This window comes from Erpetoichthys calabaricus, chromosome 11, assembly GCF_900747795.2.
Source record: "Erpetoichthys calabaricus chromosome 11, fErpCal1.3, whole genome shotgun sequence".
Classification (NCBI taxonomy): domain Eukaryota; kingdom Metazoa; phylum Chordata; class Cladistia; order Polypteriformes; family Polypteridae; genus Erpetoichthys; species Erpetoichthys calabaricus.
Genome location: NC_041404.2, coordinates 149360482 through 149374616, shown reverse-complemented (window position 1 = coordinate 149374616; position 14135 = coordinate 149360482). Strand labels below are relative to the sequence as shown.

Genomic DNA, 14135 nt, shown 5'->3' with positions numbered 1-14135 from the left:
ACGTGTTCTGTGAGAAAACCAAAGCCACCTTCACGATGCAGGCACTAGGAACTTTAGAACTAGTTAAAGAAATTAGACTTCTTGACCACATGAATCGAATGATCAGAATTCAGTAAGTTATGTGCCTTATTCTGTAGCAGAGAAAAAAGCTTAGCTAAGCTATTGTAATTTACAAATTTAGTATATTGTATTATTTGGTTAATTGCACCAAGCATAATTGGGATATTTATTGAAAATAAGTCTATCACCATGTCCTTACTACAACAGAGAAAGTTAAAGTGTTTAATGTAGACTTTTGCTGATTTATGAATCTCTTTCAAAAATTGGGTAGATCTCATCATATTTCTGGCATCCCAGCTGGAAGGTGAAACAAAGACCACTGGGTAGGCAGAAATTAAAATCCTTAAACACACTGCATTAATTTGGTGTCCCCGGGTGGGTGTCTTACTACTTTTATTTTTTTATTAAATATGGGCATTGCCAAATGATTAACATCACTCAGTCTTCTTTTCACACCGTATACAATTCCTACAATGTCGAGTCAGAGCCCAACCCAGCTTGACCTTCATCATCTTTTACAACTGGACAGTGGATACCTTTTTATAAAAGTTCAATGTGATAAACCTGCTACGGCATTTGATCATACATTAAGAGGAGTGATTTCTTCTTAAGTTAAGTAAGTCTTTGGAAATGGAAATAAAAGCTGTCAATGTAGCATCATCTGAAGTAACTTCAGCTCCTTGCATTGTGAAATTACTTTGTAAGTGAAAATAAAAAGGAATTGTATGTGTATATACTACATGACAAAGTAGTACACTGCTTGATTACAGTATAAATCAAAGTATCCCCTGAAGTATAAATATTGCATAACATGTGTTGCGAGTTTTGATTATTAAAAAAGAGCACAGTCCTTAGTAATCTGGAAAAACAGTTTCTAAGAATGTAAACCTCTATACAGTAACTCTAGGATGTGCATATCTGATTAGAATGACGCAGCTTGATTAGTCATATATAATAAGGGTGAAACAGACAGAATTACAGGGCCTACTCTTTAGAAGACACAGTGGGGATGTGACCAACATGACAATGTCTTTCCTCTCAAAGCACATTTTGTCCAAGATTATAATTTGACCCTTACAAAATGTACCCACTAATCGGGATCAACTTAACATCTAAAACACAGGAAAAAATATAGAATTGTTTTAAAATTAATGTTTCACAGTGATGGGTGCCAAAGCACGTTTTACCTTATGAACAAATTGCTCCACCCTGCTTTGAAGGCCCCAGACCTCAAATTTGACACACACCAGTTTGTAGGAGCACATGATAGGTTTGCATGTCTCCCTCCAGCCCTCCACAAGAGGACCCCGTCCTGTCTTCACAGAAGCAAAGCATCGGAGATCCTGAAAGGTAAAGAAGACAACGATTTTAAAGCAATGATTAACATCACGTGTAGACAAACCCTATTGTTTTAAGTTAATATCCCACAAGGAGTACAACCACATAAATGTCTCAGTAACACACCCAGCAAACTCTGATGCACAGTGTATCTGTTTTGCTAATTGGCTACTCGAGAGAAGTTAGGTGTGTCAACTAAAGCAAAGCAGCAGCTGGTTAGTTTGTTTTAGACTTTTAGTTGTTACTTCCTCTACAACTTCTGCAGGTTTTTTCTTTTCTGTGTAACAACACAAGACACTACCCGGTCAGCCAATTAGCTTGTTTCATTTTACATTCTGAACATTTTATTTTGACAGGCTACAACATTTATGTTGCTCGACTTAGTATTTGCTGGAAGCTTACCATTCACTAAAGTTATTAAATACATAAATCATGAAGGCTTACTGAAGTAATTCACTGTAAACACAACTCCTAATTCAGGCCTTGCAATATCGACACACTAGAACAGGGGTGCGCAATGCGTCGATCGCGATCGACCAGTTCGTTCGCAAAGGTAGTGCAGGTAGATCACGTTGCATTCAAAAAAATAACTATCATATATCCTCCATATGGCATTTGCCACTTGATTGACATACAGGGCGGCCAGTCTGAGATCTCTTTTCTTTAACACACTGGTCATCCCGCACGCACGATCAAACGCACGAGCTACTGCAAAACTCCGGCTGTGATATAGTTAGCCTTCCAATTTATATCAACTAAAGAAGGGATTTAAAAAAAAAAATTGTTTGGGGAGGGTATGGGCTGGATGTGGAATTGGAAGAGGATTTTTTTTCTCACAATGTCACAATCGAAGTGATCTGTCAATCTATCATTGCTATTCCAAAGAAAGAAAATGTGGAAAGGCACTTTCGAACTGTTCATAAAAACTACGAAACCGACTTGCTTCCGAAAAGCAATCTGAGAAAGAGAAAGGAGAGGGAACTAAAATCGCAGTTAATCGGATAGCCGTCATTTTTCACTCGGCTGAATTCAAAAGCAAAGGCAGACACACAGAAGCATCATTAAGCTAAGAAGTGTGCCATAAAGGTTATTCAGTTATGCAAGGTACAACAACATATATTTTATGTATAAAGTACATTCTGTATATATATATAGCATTTTTAATGTAGGTAGATCATTTCAACTCGGTCATTTTAAAAGTAGCTCGCAAGATGAAAAAGTGTGGGCAAGGCACCCCTGCATTAGAATATGTAATGTAAAAACCTGAGCTAATATCAGCATATTCTGATTTGCTTCTGACCAAGAAGAGCACAGAACATACATTCATGGAAGTGCAAATTTTCAAATCTACTTAGTCCAATTTGGAGTCTTACTGTGCCAGAACCTATTAAGGCAGCACATGATGTAGGACAGATCCCGACTTTTCATGTAATATTAGTCTATTGCAAGGTATACTGATGTACACACCCACACTCAGCTGATTAAGACAGTAATTAATCCATCCATCCATTTCCCAACCCGCTGAATCCGAACACAGGGTCACGGGGGTCTGCTGGAGCCAATCCCAGCCAACACAGGGCACAAGGCAGGAACCAATCCTGGGCAGGGTGCCAACCCACCGCAGGACCAGTAATTAATTAACGCAACAAACACTTTTTAGGATGTGGGAGGAAAACTGGAATAAATGGTTAAAAAAAAAAAAAAACCTGTGCAGAGAGTGAACAAGCTGGGATTCAAACCCAGGACCACCAAGCTGCGAGACAACAGCACTAAAAGCAATGTCTGAATACTTACTCCCTTTATTGCATTAATCAAAGCTTTTACTTAAGTGCACACTGTTTCAGAATAGCGAGCTATTAATTGCAATGTACTGTCTTATACAATAATGTTCACCTTCATTAAACAGATTCCCACTTTGGGCAGTACAGAGATGTTAAAATTTTAAAAGAGATTAAAAATTGAAAGCACTGGAGAAATATTGGTATATTGCAAAGCAATTTCATAAAATGTACGGAAAAGTACATATTACAAAAATGTACACACAAACAGAAAGTGGAAATAGCTCACGGTTAAAACATATTGTTTGCACGTTTGAAGCCTTGGGACTGATCCCCAAGTTTTCTAGGGCAGTGGGTTCAAAACTTGGTCCTAGGGTCCCATAGTGGCTGCAGCCTTTTGTTCCAGCCAGATTCACAATCAGTGATAATAACTGATAATACTCAATCATATTTAATTAGCAGGTCTCTTTTTTTCTTCTCTTGTTCCGCATTCAGAAAAGCACAACAGTATGCTAAACGATGAAAGGCTGCAACTACTTCATTAGTAAATAAATTAAATTTTCTGAACACCTGGAGAAGCAGGATGAAAATTTTGTTAAAAAAACTAAACAAAACTGCATTATCTATCTATATATATATATATATATATATATATATATATATATATATATACATACATATACATATATATATATATATTGTGGCAAGCGGCTGGGGGTGGCACCCAGCCGGGATGCCTGGAAGGACCGGAAGAGGGCTAACACCTCCTCCAGAACACGAGGGGGCGACCGCCCTGGTGGCTTTGGGGACCACAGGAATTGGGCTTGGAAGCTCAACCTTATAGGCCCGTGGTCACCACCAGGGGGCGCCCCAATGCCTGGAGAGCCCTGGTCCTCAGCACTTCCGCCACACCCGGAAGTGCTGGGGGGAAGACGATCAGCGACACCCAGAGAACTTCCGGGTGCGCAGCCGGTACTTCCGCCGCACTGGGGAGTGCCGGCGGAAGCTCATCGGGAGGCACCTGGAGCACATCCGGGTGTGTATAAAAGGGGTGCCTCCCTCCATTCGATGGCTGGAGTCGGGAGTGGAGAAGACGAGGTCTTGGAGGAGAGGAGTGGAGGCGGACTTAAGAGGAAGGCATTGGAAAGAAGGCCTGGACTTTTGGGGGAGTTTTGGAGTTGTGTGCAACTTTGTAAATAGCGATTATGTATAATAAACGTGTGCTGGGTGAACCATCGGTGTCCGCCTGTCTGTGTCTGGGCCAGTGTCCACAATATATATATATATATATATATATATATATATATATACTAGACAAAGAGCCCGTTTCGATAACGTAAGATGAAACGGGCACGACTGTAATAATAATAAGTATAAGCACCACAAATCTGATATATAATGAATGCGTAATTAGGCCTCGAGCTGTAGTCGAAATCGCCTTTCAGGCCTCTAGAGCTTTAATCGAAGTCGCCTTTCTCTTTGAATTTTTGCGGCCGTAAATCCGCCGCCTGCCGCGATGTTGGGGTTGGATGTCGGTCGAAGTCGCCTTTCTCTTTGAATTTTCGCGGCCGTAAATCCGCCGCCTGCCGCAATGTCGGTCTCGTAAGGTTTTTCAGGCAGCTGCGCAGAAGGCGACTGCGCATTCGGCTTCAGACATGCACAGAAGGCGACTACGCATTCGGCTTCGAATGGACGTGAGTGAGTGAGTAGGCTGGTAAATTATATATAAGATAGTGGAAAACAGGCCGGACACAGACAGGCAGACATCATTTTGTCACCCACCACACGTTTATTAAACACTATATACAATGGTGAAACACACACAACCCAGTGCCGCAGCACCAATCACCCCAAAGTCCAGGCCCTTTCACAATGCCTCTTCTTTGTCTCTGACCACCTCCACTCCTCTCCTCCAAAGCTCTGTACTCTTCCACCCGACTCCAGCCATCGAATAGAGGGAGGCGGCCCCTTTTATACACACCTGGATGTGCTCCAGGTGTCTTCCGATAAGCCTCCGCTGGCACTCCCCAGTGTGGCGGAAGTACCGGCTCCACACCCAGAAGCACTCCAGGTGTCCCTGATCCTCTTCCCCCCAGCACTTCTGGGTGTGGCAGAAATGCTGAGGTCCAGGGCTCCGTAGGCATTGGGGCGCCCCCTGGTGGTGACCATGGGCCAATACAGGGTTGAGCTTCAAAGCTCTGTACCCGTGGTCCCCATAGCCACCAGGGCAGTCGTCCCCACGTGGTCTGGGGGAGGCGTAAGCCCTCCTCCGGTCCTCCGGGGCGTCCCAGCCAGGTCGCCCCCCCCCCAGCCACCTGTGACAATATATATATATATATATATATATCTGCGGTGGGTTGGCACCCTGCCCAGGATGGGTTCCCTGCCTTGTGCCCTGTGTTGGCTGGGATTGGCTCCAGCAGACCCCCGTGACCCTGTGTTCGGATTCAGCGGGTTGGAAAATGGATGGATGGATGGATATATATATATATATATATATATATATATATATATATATATATATACATACACACACACACACACAATTACGTGATACCTTTTGTTACTGTTTTAAACTGCACACAGATCATACTAGTTTAATGAAATGCACCTATTTGCAAGCCAAATAACCAAGATGCACAAGCCTATAAGCACGTTACCACCTTGGCATTTGCATTTTACCATGAATGTCTCTTTAACATTCAGCTGCCTTACCATAGCCTCACTATCTGTAATATGCAGGCTATACAGCAGCCTCATTCTGCTGTATACATTCAAAGCAATAATATTCACTTGAAATTTATGTCAGTTGCCTTGACATGGTAAGTGTTCAACAGAGAGCTTATGATGTTATGTTTAGCCCAGAACACTTGAAATGAATTAACTAATTTAATATTCAGAAAAACTTGCATCAGGTGCCTTGTTTCCCTGAGATACTGAATTAGCAAACAACTTGGCATTGTGCATCTGAGTAGCACACAGAATCTGTGCTCTTCTTTCTTAGCTTGAAAGACATCTTCACAAAGGGGCTTTTTTTTCTGCATTTCAAATACTGCTCGTCTTTTGTTGGACAATATTTCTATATGATATTATCTTTACTTTTCAAATAGCTGCAGGTTCTGAGGTATTGCATCTGTCATAATGTCACTTGCTCCTTTTTTCATAGCAAGCTTTATTTCAGCAGCATAAATTGCAGCTTGCTAGTTAACTATATACACTCTGTTTATGCTACCTTGTTAAACACATTCATTTATTTTGAGGAAACTATATCTTTTATTTTGCCAATCACAACCTCTGGCTTCCCTCCCAGCAGTTTCTTTCTCATTCTTGAGAGCTAATATTACAAAGACAAAGTGGATTCTGACCAGCTCTTCACTGTTATAAACAAGTGTAGATCACATACAGCATACTTAGTTTGCTAACTCATTGTTTTCTTTTGCTTTAGACATAATATTCACTCTAAAGTGGTCATAATATATTTTCAGTACTTTTTCCATACGTCACCTGCAGTTTGTGCTGTAAATAGCTCACCCTCTTTCTTTGATCTATAGAAGAAGACAGCAACTTTTGTTTAAAATTGCGGTACAGAAATTGTGCACGTCTTTGTTAATTTCTCAAAGTTTGTTTGAGATGTTAAACAATATAATGTATTTTTCATATACTGTATAAGAAAGCAACAAATAGGGGGCCTATTTGATTTCAGACCTTATTTGAAGGTTGATGAGAAAGATGTGCAAATATCCATCACTAATATTAGATCACTTAATCTTAAGAGTTAATTTGAAATTTTGTCTGCTAAAAATAGCAAACAACTTTTAATTAAATCACATCATTTAAATTGTAAATAATAAGGAACAAGCACATTTAAAAGTGCTGAAATCAACAGAGAGAATTCCAAAATTAAAACAGCTGATTGAGCAGAAAGTACAGTAGTAGACAAAACAAAATCAATAATAAATTTAGGAAATATTCTGTAATGCTGCACTCATCTGAAACCAGATTTTAACAATTAATGTTTTTTAAGAGACATGACATTCAAACAAATCAATCAAGAAGGTGGTACTTAATCAGGATTTTTTTAAAAGCTGGATGTACTTCCTGATGCCAGCCTCCCCCACGTGACATTTATGACACACCTTATCTTAACCAAGGTCACAGAGAGATTAGGTCACAGAAGGTTTAGGTGACATGTTGAGAGCAGAAAGGAGCAGAAACAGGTGGTTGCACAATAATGACAGTAAGAGTAAGAGGTGTATGTAAGAAATTCTTGGAGTTGTCCCCCAGTCTGCCTTCTAAAGGAGACTCACTGGCATTGAAGGGATAATTTATGAAATCCTGTCCGAGGAGTAGTATACTGTATGGTAGGTAGGAAGTGAAGCCAGAACATGATACAAAACTGCAAAGAACAGAGATGATAATGACCAGATGGTCATTTGGAGTGTCATGGATTGGGAGGAAGACAAATACTAGGTGAAGAGCAAGACTTAGGTGTATAGACAATAGATGTTATGATGAGAAGAAACAGGCTGAAGTGGTTTGTGAATGTGGAGCAAATGGCAGAGAAGGATTAGGTGAAGAGGTCTAGGAAACTGGAGGTGGAACGGATGAGTGCAAGAGAGAGTCTGAAGATGATGAGGTTGGAGGCAATGCAAAAAGGCTAATTCACACCCCAAAGAATGCCCAGGATCACAAAAGTGGAGGAAAAGGATTTGTGGACTATTGGCTAAAAAAGGTAATTGACAAAAATTAATTTTAATTCTGAATGCACCTGCAATCTCGTTAGAAAAAGGTGTGCAATTATTTCATACACCATCTTTATTAAGAGCAATCCTTAAAGTATTCTGGAGAAATTTCTTACTCGTGTAAAGAATTAACTGAGGTAAACATCGATATAATATTTTTAGAATTTAGACTGGCTTAGATTTTTATGGAACAAGAATTAAAAACCTCCCACCATCTGAGGAAATCACTCCTCCAGCGTTCTAAAACAGGAAGGTATGGGCCTACCATACTTTCAGATGTCTTCCTCAGTACTGAATGTACAGGTGATGAGATTTTTGGGCAATATGTAAACTTTTCAACTTATACTGTACCTACATGGGCTACTACCTAAAGAGAATCTACTGTATGTTTTTCTGATGTCTTTGTTGTTTGTGCTAGTAACTGTATTTACTGTATATTAAAAATGATGTGGTTCAACCTCTTTGAGAACCATGCAACAACAGAGACAGCATTTTCAATCTGCAGCACCCTTGAAATCAAATCGCTTCCTACTACTTTGTAATACCGATTTAGTTTTGGCTATGAGCAAATTAATGAAACTATTAATATATGTAGAATACATTTTATACCATTCAAACTGTTCTGTGAAAAATCACTTAGCCACAAAAACATTTTTGTTATTACTTTCAAGTTACAGATTTTGCTACTAAACAATCCTACACATGAATGGATATCATATGAAAGCTGCAAAACAACTTACCTGGTACTTTTAAATTTTGATAAAATATCATGGAAACAAACTTTTACTTTCACAATCACAGAAGGATAATGGGATCCCACTTACCCAAGAATACATTTTTCTATTTGTCCTAGACTTGTATTAAAAACTATTTAAAATGATACACCACATACGCCTCTCTACACTCAGATTCAAAGTCTACCCTGTACAGGATCCCCACTGTAAGAAGTGCCACTGAACAACAACTACATGTTTGGTGCATACCCTCAAAAGTCAGACGTTACAAGACATGTATTTTTTAAGATACTGACAGAAAGTAACTGTCTGTTATAATTTTTCATTAAAAAATGATGTTTTTATTAAAGTTATTTTAACTATTGTGGTCCCACTGGTTCCCATCTAAAGGTTCTGAATTCAAATATTCTTTTTATTTTTGTTCTGTTTTTAATGAGGGTGTTACAATACTCTTAGGTCTTTTTTGGATTCCATAGGCACTGCCATTCTGCAGATATTTTGTTAGCAAATGCTTTTGTGTTGCTAGGATTGGGCAAGCAGACATCTGCAGCATGTTATGTCACAAATGCGACTGGGTAAAGGTTGGTGTCGGGTACTTCTTGGATGTCCAAATATGTGGACACAAAGCACACAAAAACTGAGTTGGTTTAGTTATTGTTGGTGTTTAAATTTAGGTACTGAAATATTGTTTTCAAGTGTCTGGATTTTATATTGGGTTTTGACACTTATTGTATTCTTGCTTTCTAGTAACTAACGAGGCCTGAATGTTGACTATGCTTATCTTCTCGATCCAAAAAAACAAAAAAAAAAGCCATGTGGTATGTCCTTGTTCTCTCAGAAGACAGATCTTAACAAACTTAAATCTATATTTATAATACAGAATGTTTTGTTTTTAATTTTTTTTTTTTTACTATTTTCTTCAATGGGAACTGAATAGTCAAATTAATATCAGAATATAGCACAGAAAAAAAATTAGTGACACTTATCATAAAACTGCCATTTTCAGAATTATTCAGATGGAACACCTGTCCTTGAACATTAATTATTCTAAGCCATTGACCTTTGTCACACTGCTAGCTTCTCAGTGGCTAAAACTAATATTAAATGGGGGTTTATGATATGTCTTTTTCTTAATGAGCCTCAGTTCAGTTATCTGAATCATCCACAGTATGGTTCCTTTTAAACTCCAGAATGCCCAGCATCCTTTGATTCTTCATGTCTCCATTTCTGCAATTTTATAATGAGAATGTCACACTTTATTTGATTGGCCTTTTGGAGCATTTAATAAATCAAAAACTGTTAATTACCATCTTGTTTAGTATGATAAAAAGCCAAAAGGACTAGAGGTTATACACTAAACGGCTAACTAATGGGCACATTCCACACTGTCATATTTTGTGGGGACCAAATTTAGGTAGTTCCCACTTTCAAAAGAATCAATAAGATCATTCAGCAGAATCTTTTCAGTTGAGCAAAGGAAGATGGAAATGAAAAAGTGCTTGTTCACACAAAGGGCAGCAAACTATCAACCTACACAGATGTGATGGTGAGTGAAGGGTCACAACTACTCTGATGCTCTCCCATCGTGTTTGTGCTCCTGTACAAAGTGAGCTCACTGTTACAGATCTTAAAAGGCATGGATTTCTTAACAGATGTGGACTTTAAATGACTTTAAACCTTTGAGTTCTGCACTCTTCTACATCCATCCATCCATTATCCAACCCGCTATATCCTAACTACAGGGTCATGGGGGTCTGCTGGAGCCAATCCCAGCCAACACAGGGTGTAAGGCAGGAAACAAACCCCGGGCAGGGCGCCAGCCCACCGCAGGGCACGCACACCACACCAAGAACACACTAGGGACAATTTAGAATCGCCAATGCACCTAACCTGCATGTCTTTGGACTGTGGGAGGAAACCCATGCAGACACAGGGAGAACATGCAAACTCCACGCAGGGAAGACCCGGGAAGCGAACCCAGGTCTCCTAACTGCGAGACAGTAGCGCTACCACTGCACCACCGTGCCGCCCACTCTTCTACACTCAGCCCTATTACTTCCTCTGTCTCAAAATGCGAGTATCATTACCCAGTCAATGAAGTGATGTACATAATCAAATCACAACCAAACTAAATAGCCATTATTTGCATCATGAATTATTATCCATGACATTGGTTAGTTGTTGCAGCCCTACAACAAACAAGTTTGATAGACAGAATGTATTCCTCTCATTTGAAAAATATGAAATGTTTCTACTTTGAACTTCTTTTAGTTTTATTGTCAGTTTTACGGCTAACTACTGAAGAAATTCATGAAAAGTCTGCATTTAGTTGTTATACTTTATACAGATGTTAGTAATTATTTTATTTAACCTGTTACACATTTCTTAAGGAGAACCAAGCCTATACAATACAATTTCATCTAGAAAATTGTAAAGATTATAATCTACTAACAACATGTCAACGAAAAATTTTCTACTTAATATACAGGTCAAAAATATCAATTTGCTATAAATAGAAGGCAAACAAATCAATACTTTGATTTGCCATTATAAACATCTGCATTTTTAAGTACTAAATTTTGACAATAAATGAAATCATTTTGCAGAGCATGTAGAAGACTCTACATCCAGATAGACATTTATAATTTTTGGTACATTTTTGCCATGATTGTTTTAATTAATTTGTATAAATGATTGTTTTTTTGCCAGAATAAAATCAGTTTCTAATTGGCCAACCAAGTCTGACACTGCAGTACTACATAAGAATGACCTTTTTTATACCCTTCTCACAACATATTTCTTTCAAAAAAGAATTCTGGGTGGTGTTAGGAACCTATAAGAGTTCTAAAGTTTCTCCACAATGTGTTTCATACATTTTAAGTAATCAGCTACAATAAATCCAAAATAATAGTTTTTGCCTAATCCAATATCAAGAGCATTTTTGACTGCAATGTATTTGCCAACCACAGGTGGAGCTCTTGTACTACTGGTAAAATAAACTTAAAACTCGGGTTTCCAAGCTGGAGGCCAAATTTAAATTTCTAGATGATCAGGGGACACTTCCAAGTCTAAAAACTATGGCTTTGAAATTTACTTTGATAACTCTGTGTTGATCAAGCAGGGATTACATTATCAAACGGCAGCAGTTATAAAACAGTCAGGGCCACTTACCTCTGAACTTTTATAATGCCGATCAGGGATGTCATCGTATGCAATGTCTAGAAAGCACACTTCTGGTTCAGAGTTATTCTTATCTATGCTAAAAATCTGTTAAAAAATAAAAAAGATGCACACCCATAAATTAGGCTAAATGACCCCTTTTACCTCACAGACCAATTACGTTCATTCTAAAATGTATCATATAAACAATTTTATGTTACTCAATAATCTGTTAAAAAGTAGCAAAACACTGCACATCCATAATGAGTAAATTAACTGTTTTACATTTCAGAAAAATTACTCTAATTCTAGAATGTTTCATTTTAATAGTCAATATTATAGATTATTCCCAACCCTACATCATCCAATAAAATAAACCTTTCATTTTTAAATTTGTTTTTGACAAAAATAACAGACAGGCATTAGAAAGCACATAAGTAGTACTGTCTCATGTGTCAGTCAGGACAATGATCAGAGGATTTTGGATGGCAGGGAAACCTTTTTCAGTAAGGAGTGAAATAAATGATACCTATTTGGTCAGCAGTTATTGGTTGCCTTTAAGAAGACATAACATTCTAGGATATCTAATGGGGCAGTGCATTTTCATGGGAAATTAACGGTATGTAATCAACATTTTGAAAGATGATTTAACTTCTGTTCTGGGCACAGTATATTGAAAGTTTTGTCCATTTCTCCATTTTGCGCATGTTGCAGGGAAGTATTTGAATTCTTGATGATAGGAGTCACAAAGAACAAGTTGCTCAAACTAGCTATACAGAGTTAAGGAGAAACTTACATTTTCATTATCCCCACAATTATCTTCATATTTAGTTTCTATATGAATGGAAAACTTTGGCAAAAAAGAACACTGCAAAAACAAAAGAAATGTACATTTATAAACATCAAAAACAGTGTGAGTACCGAGTAATCCATTCACAGTATATATAATTTCCTTAATATATTTTTGTGTTATTTGCTTTAAAGACTGAATTCACAAAATTGTTATAACATGGTTAAAGCAGGACTACCAAAATCATTAGAAAAGATACAGACCATTAATGCATGTGTAAGCATTGACAAATATGGCACAACCTTGTCTAAGCCATGGTGCCATGCTCTTGTAACATGTTAAGTTCTTTAGAATAACCAAATAATTTATAAAAATTAGGAGTAGGTCCAAAGATGTGCAATCTCTTATGGAAGAGATTTAAAATTGCATCTGAATTAGCAATTGTTATGCACAAAAAACAATTATACTAGAATATGTTTTCACTGTAAATTGTGATTGGTAAATGTATCAGTGGATACTGGATAGAAAGTATCAGCATGAGTCGAGTATTATTATAGCTAATATAACCCCTAATAAAATCACCCAGGCTCTTGATATGTAAATTGTGCATTACAATTTTGATAGCTGAAGTCTTTTCCTATAGGTAGCAATCCAATTCGGTGATCTTAATAGTACGGTGTGCATAAGTTACATATTCCTTTTTATAAAGGCATAGTCATATCTGTCTTACAATAAATTACAGCCACTACTCTAAAGGAGGTTTTTCCTATTGTCAAGAGGTTTGGGTGAAATTGCACCATCCCTCAGATCATCTGCCGAGAACTCACATAAGCAGAAAAAGGGGTTTACGTGCGTCTCATTTTCAGGTTGTCAGAAACTTTGCATAAGCCAAATAAAGGCTTTAAGTGGGACTTTATTTTCAGGATAAGGTGTTTACATAAGCAATATGTTAAAAAAAATATCTGAGAATTCCCTTTAACACTGAAATTTTTACATGCATTGTATGCAAATGCACATCATGAAGTCTTTAAACCTTTCATTAAAACTTTTTAAATTTTATTTGTAGTCAAACTGACACATCCAACCAGATTTCAATGATGCATGTTACCTACACCTTACTTCACGTCTCCCCCCTGAAAATCAGCTGCAGTTTGAACTTATTATTTACTGTAGGAGGGAACTTAATATAAAATACATGAAACAGACAAACTCACCGTATACTCTGGTTTTAACGATGACAAAATGGGCACAGATATGAAAGAAAACAAAAAAGAGGAGAAATGTTTATTAGCAAAATCAATGAAGACATAAACCACAGAACTTCACAGCTTTCTAAAACTTTTTTTTTCAATGAAAAGGTTATTGTCTTTAAATGTTTGTCCTATGCACACAACAAAAACAAACTAAATTAGCTTTCCAGTAGTTTTGAGTGCATTGGAAAGTGCAGATGCTTAACTGCAACTTAATCATTTGGCGATGATGTTATACGTCTTCACTTGTATATTATCGTAGGCAGAATAGACAATAAAATATC

The 14135-nt window shown here is 37.8% G+C and overlaps 1 protein-coding gene across 1 annotated transcript in view; it reads right to left on the bottom strand.

Moving 5' to 3' along the window:
- LOC114661149 (cytoplasmic phosphatidylinositol transfer protein 1-like) overlaps positions 1-14135 on the bottom strand; it is a 149108-nt gene that overhangs the window by 56043 nt on the left and 78930 nt on the right. Inside the window, exons 5-8 of the mRNA XM_028814318.2 lie at positions 13816-13823; positions 12608-12679; positions 11824-11919; positions 1248-1403 (exon numbers count right to left, since the gene is read on the bottom strand). Coding sequence (XP_028670151.1) covers positions 1248-1403; positions 11824-11919; positions 12608-12679; positions 13816-13823 — 332 coding nt within the window. The remainder of the gene's footprint in view (positions 1-1247; positions 1404-11823; positions 11920-12607; positions 12680-13815; positions 13824-14135) is intronic.